General features: G+C 30.0%; 1 protein-coding gene across 1 annotated transcript in view; it reads right to left on the minus strand.

Moving 5' to 3' along the window:
- Positions 1-1,722: 1,722 nt before the first annotated feature.
- The window catches only part of LOC108687556 (exportin-4-like), an 8,340-nt gene continuing 3,792 nt past the window's right edge, over positions 1,723-6,270 (minus strand). Inside the window, exons 6-13 of the mRNA XM_018193390.1 lie at positions 5,922-6,177; positions 5,473-5,735; positions 4,955-5,394; positions 3,340-3,617; positions 3,040-3,209; positions 2,626-2,945; positions 2,142-2,370; positions 1,723-2,067 (exon numbers count right to left, since the gene is read on the minus strand). Of these exons, the coding sequence (XP_018048879.1) occupies positions 1,771-2,067; positions 2,142-2,370; positions 2,626-2,945; positions 3,040-3,209; positions 3,340-3,617; positions 4,955-5,394; positions 5,473-5,735; positions 5,922-6,177 (2,253 nt within the window). The 3' untranslated portion in view covers positions 1,723-1,770. The remainder of the gene's footprint in view (positions 2,068-2,141; positions 2,371-2,625; positions 2,946-3,039; positions 3,210-3,339; positions 3,618-4,954; positions 5,395-5,472; positions 5,736-5,921; positions 6,178-6,270) is intronic.

Raw genomic sequence — 6,270 nt, forward strand, 5'->3', positions numbered from 1 at the left:
AGAATCTGCTTTTTCATAATCATTTAATCATTTAATCAATTTTAACATATTCCATTTTAATCGCTATGAAATTTTACTTTTTCTGCTAAAAATCTGCTATCAGATAACAAAAGTTCTACTGGGCAGATCACGAACTTAATAACTTATGGATGCAACTGATATCTGCCGCAGAATCTGCTGGCAAGCTGTTAACATGCCGCAAACATTTTGCTTACTGAGTAAACACCCATTGTACAGTCGAAGGTATGCATGTACACACATTTTTATAATTATATATATTAGGATTTATATTGCTTCTTTACATTCTGTGAGTGCTTGGGAGCGTGTCTACAATTCGGTATAAGTTCCACGTAATATTCTTCTTATCGCTCAAGTGTTACCGGCGTCGTATTGTACTCCTTAGTTACTGTTCTTTCAGAGAACCTTATCCAAGCTCCTTTCGCAAGTGCGAACATTTTTTTTTAATGTTGCCCATCGAAGTGATCTATCGATTTCGTGTACCTTGACGTTTCTCGAGGGATAAGATTCTTTGGGGGAGTGTTCTCCGATGTGGATGTCGATATCAGAATTGGACGGAAGACGATTCTGAACTCGCTTGATTCTAGTCGCAAAAACGCTTTGTGCGTTCGATCCTGAGGCCGATTATATCCTTTCTTTTATCTTTCTTCGATCGCGGCTTCACACGAGTGTAAATGCTCCGTCACCGATTATCCATTTTCGCTTGCTGACTGTTGTAGTATCTTATAGTTTTATTTTGTTAACGACACACCATATGATATATCGAAAAATAAATGCATAAATATATAAGTTGAACTTTAGGCTCTCTATCGACTATGCCGCAAGACAAGATGTGGTATATACGACGAGAAAGAGATATAAGAAAGGGAAGGAAGAAAAGGGAGAAAAAAGAAACGCATATTATGAGAAGAATTTACATCGCATTTAAGTCGTTGGAGAGATTAATAATCATTGTTATTATTAGTAGATGAAATATAGGAAAACAAAGAACGGACACGGTGAGAATGAGAGCGTATATATATATGAGATGCTGAAAGACAGGAAAAGAGAGGAAGAGAAAGCGATAGAGAGAAAGAGAATCCGAGTGGAAACGTGTGAAAGAGAGAAAGTATGTGAGAGCGCGAGAAGACACGTTCGCTTATATATATACATAATACAAAGTATAAATTATATAAATATATAAATAAATTTAATGTTATACTTTAATAAGCATTCCTTTGTGAAACATTGTCGATCATCGCGAGTGACACAATGACGGAAAGGCTAACGACGATGCGACCTGTACCAAGTTATATAAGTTCATGTATTTGTTTGTTGTAAGGTAACTGGACATCCGTTACGAAGCGTTTTCATTTGACCGTTTGCTATCGGAAACGTGCATCGACGCTGTAACTAGTATTTATTATAAATATTATATTATGGTTACTCGAATATTTCGCTAGGCTCACTGTAAGTGGTAACGTGTAATAAATCGGTCAATAAAAAGCTTATATGCTTAATAAGTTCTTTTGAAAATAATATCCATGTGTTAAAAGCTCATATATTTTATGATTAATCGCGTTTATTTACACCGATTAAAATGAAAACTGAATTAATTTAATTCTTTTACAGATACATTTCATTACTTTAAAAAAAATCTAAACGTAAAACTAACTATACAACATAATGAAAATCTAATTTTCCAACAAGATCTAAGTCCACGCGTATATTGTTTAAATAAACCTTTTATTTTTGTTTATTTACATATTAATTTTACTTAACCATTAAGAATCCTTGTACGTTCACGACAAATTTCTCGAAATTTTCTTTAAACCTCAGTCTTTGAGGACGGTCATTTAAATCTATATTTACATCCACATTCGCAGTTAATGCAGTGAAAGCATTCGCTAATCTTTGCGCCACTTGTAAATCCGTTTGAGTAGATACAATATTCTGTATAAGTTGCTGATATTGTTCTTGATAGCAACATATGAGATTGTAAAGAGGTAAACTGGCTTGTGTGATCAGATCTGAATCCATTTGATGTGACAGAATAAGACTTATTAATAACTGAAAAAAAAATTCAATATTTTAGAATATCTTAAAAGGCACATTACATGCCTCAGTCATTTGTAGGAACTTACGTTCAAAAAAGGTGCCATTATATCTTTGCGTGGCTGTCCTTGCGTAACTTCTTTCTTAATATGTTTGGTTAAGACTTGGATTGTATCACAGCAAAGACCAGCTACTTCATTACCGAATGAATATAAACCTAATTCCACTGACGCTAAAAGTTGTTGCAGCAATTTAACAGAGAGACCGCAAACTTTCTCAGGACATAGCTCACATACAAATTTTATCATTTCGAAATATCTATAAAAAAAAAGTTATTTCAGTAATATACAAATCAAGTAATATACAAATAATAAGAAATATTAAATTATTAATAAAGAAATATATGAATTAAAAAATTTTTCAAATATTATATTATAAACTATTAATGAAAATTCGAAAAATCAAATATATATGTAACTTATTTTAATGTAATTTTAATATAATCTAATATTATTTAAATTAAATGTTTATCTTTTTGTTATAATTATTGTATCAAGATATAATTATACTTACTGCAAACATAATGATGGAAATTTTAACAAATTTATTGTCATCATAGGCATGATTATATTTAAGCCATACAAGAAAACATCAGTAGGTGGTACGGGTTCGACGGCCGGTGTTGCAGACGCAAGTTGAGTTGATGGGTTTACGAAGTTATTTAAATTAAACATGTCTTTCATTAATAAATTAGTTAATAATCGCATGAGTAACACAATGTCCTGAAAACTATCCTCTTCCGCAGTCGAGTCTACAGTAAACCGATGACTGTTACAACGAGCATACGTTTGCATCATTTGCATACAAATTTCATATACACGCATACTATCAGCCTGAAATAATGCAATAAAATAATACGTCAAGATTATGATTATATCAAAATTTCAGAATTAATTATAATAGCTTACATAAATAAAAATGACTTACGTCTGATAAGAATACAATTTTTATATATTCATTAAAAAGCTCTAATATCAGCTGTACTATATCTTGATAATTATGATACAAGGATAATATTTTTGGAAGTTCGGCTAATATGGGAAAAGTATATTGATACACGGGTCCTACTCTCGAACTTTCAGCACCTAGCACTACACCTATTCAAATAAGATAAGATTATGTACGTGAAATTTTATTTTAAATTAGATAAAATATATGCGCATCATTGATCATAAAAAATTTAAATAAATATATCATATTAAACAAATCAAATTTAAATAAATATACCTATACAAGATTCTAGTATATCTATAATTTGAATTTTAATATGTTCTTCGTGGTAAGATGACATAAAATTGTCACTAGAAATTAATTGTGTAAATCTGTTTTGCAAGGCTTGTAAAATCCGCGACCAGTAATACTGATCACTATTTTGTAACGTGATACCAGCATGAACCACTACTCGCATTAACCCTCTTTTGATAATCTGTGGAAAATCGTACTGTTCTTTTGTAGCCAATTCAATAATATAATTGAAATGCTCAGATTTCGACAGGTAGGAAGTTCTGAAAAATTAATATATGTATTTAGATTTTAAATCATTTCAATGAAAATATTATTACAACGATTACTTTAACGCGTTAATAATCTCGTGTAATATGCAGTAAATTGATAATTTGTATACAATAAATGCCTTTGTATCATTTTACGTAAGCATGTAGCATGTAATGTGATACTTTCTGCAAATACAATTAAATCACAAAGGAATAAGAATCACGAATTATAAAATTGTAAAGAACATTTACTTTGTTAAAGCAATCGTAAACGTAATATATTTGTTAAAGTACACGATAATTTGTCTAGGGCACGCATATTAAATTTTCTTAATTAAGTATCAAATCAAAATAGAGTGATATATTAAAAGCAAAATGAATGACCTCAAAAATAAAAATACAAAAATCATTAGAGAATTGTAGAAAGTTTTAGATATGGAAATGGAGAGCGAGATAGTAGATTATGGTAACTCCTTTCAAAGCTGGAAGGCAAAATAAATTATCTGGTTTAAAAAAATCATTGATATTTAAGCAGATTAATATAAAAAGATATATATCCTTATATAATACATCCTTATGTAATACATGAAATTTTTTTAAATGATATATGAGATACAAAGAATTCAAAAGATTCGTATTAACCTTCAAGAGACTACATCATTGATTAGAGAAAAAAATTTTGTTATATACTTTTATATTATCACAAGTTAAATTCCAAGATGCAATCGTACATTAATTATTTAAAAGTTTTCAAGTTAAATTTTATCGATACAGATAAAATTTTATTTTTAGTTAATTAGATGAATCTTAAGAAAGCATTAAAATTCTAAAAACAACAGAATATTAAATGAAATAATTTAAAGTTGTGCTAAATATTGGTCTTAATCCAATTTTATGAACGGAATTGCGCAATCATAAAAAATATACTATCAAAGTTTGACGTATACAAATCTTCTAAAATATCTCATATACATATCTTACTCTTCAGTATATATTCTCATTAGTACATATTTTATTAGAACATAAAATAAATTCGAGTTTAATAAATTTATTGTTTTCATAATAATTTCATAATAATTATAATAATTTATGATCAATTTTTGCCCGAAAAGCGGATATATATACAAGCACCTACCCGAAAATAAATGCCTCATATTTTTTTCACAAAATATCATCCAGCAAAAACCTTAGCGAAATCCATAATCCGTGAATTCCGGAAGATTTTCCATTCTAGTCATGTTCTATTCGAAACTTAATTTATTAATTATTAATTTGTACAGAAAAATACCGTTGTCCCTAAACAAATTATTAATATAACTACAAAAGCACATTTTGCGTGTTATATTTACCTCGCTCGCGATTTAACAAGAGATATTAATAATTTTATAGTTTCATCTATTAGCGTCGGCTCGCTTTTGAAAGCGTTGATGTTACAAATTATTTTGTCCAGAAGAAAATTCATTGACCACAATGCACCAGGGCTGTCATCACCAAAAGCATGCAAAAGCGTGGTGCTTAATTCATTGTAATGGTCCTCATTTGGTATAAGATAAATCTCTGACCATCTATGTAAAAACCATATTATCGTGCTACTCAATTCAGGACTGAGTATATTTTCCAAATGTATCGATATGGCAGTTTTCTCAATAGTGCATAAACGAAAAATGCCCGTGACTAATCGAATAACTTGATCGATCGAGGCTGAGGGACTACTTATATCCGATTGGACATTTTGTGAGGACACTAAAAACTCCAGTGTACGGTTTACATCAACATTTCCTTCTCGAGACTGAAAAAACATATAAAAAAGAAATTTAATACTTCCGTCTCCAGAGTAAAGTAAAAATTGCAATGAATATTTGCAAACCTGTTTCATACTGCATCGTGTTATTTCTAAAGGTATTAGAGTTAATGCGATTTCACCTTCACATTCCATACAAAAAACGTGCCCCGTTATTAAAATGAGCCAATGCAAATCTTCATATAACTCATCCATAGAGGCAGGTCGAGATGACGATTCATTTTGTTCGACCAATAGATTTAGATTGTCGCGCAATTTATGTATTCGATCTTCGAGTAATTGTGCTAATAGAGGTAAAGAATGATCTGGTACTTGTCTACCAAAATCTCCTATAAATTATCAAGCATTTATTATTATCATTATTGGTCTGCATAATAAAATGTATTTTAATAGACCAATTATAATACACTGACTGTTTCATGAATAATATATCATTTTATCCTTATTTATCGAATATTAAATAAGGATAAAACATATGTTTATCATATGCAAAAAGGAACGCACTTATTACTTACCAATTATTTGTAACTGTGCCTTAAATTTAACTTTGTCACCATCTTCCATATCTGCTACTTCCTCGCTAAGATTTTTTCCACCAATGTTTCTAACACCCTCCGGAGGTGATAAGTGACATCGAAGATATATATTAAAAATCTGAATAGAGCTCTGTTTACAAAAATCTGCTGGAAAATACGATGAACATAACATGCACGACCATACTTCAAACATGTGTTCCACAGCTTCCATATATAAACAATCATCAGCACGTATCTGCAAATATTATAAAATATTGAATCTTTCTGTTCCACACAGTTTTATATATATATATATATATATATATATAGTGTGTATATATATATATAG

The sequence above is a fragment of the Atta colombica genome, unplaced genomic scaffold (assembly GCF_001594045.1).
Source record: "Atta colombica isolate Treedump-2 unplaced genomic scaffold, Acol1.0 scaffold207, whole genome shotgun sequence".
NCBI lineage: Eukaryota > Metazoa > Arthropoda > Insecta > Hymenoptera > Formicidae > Atta > Atta colombica.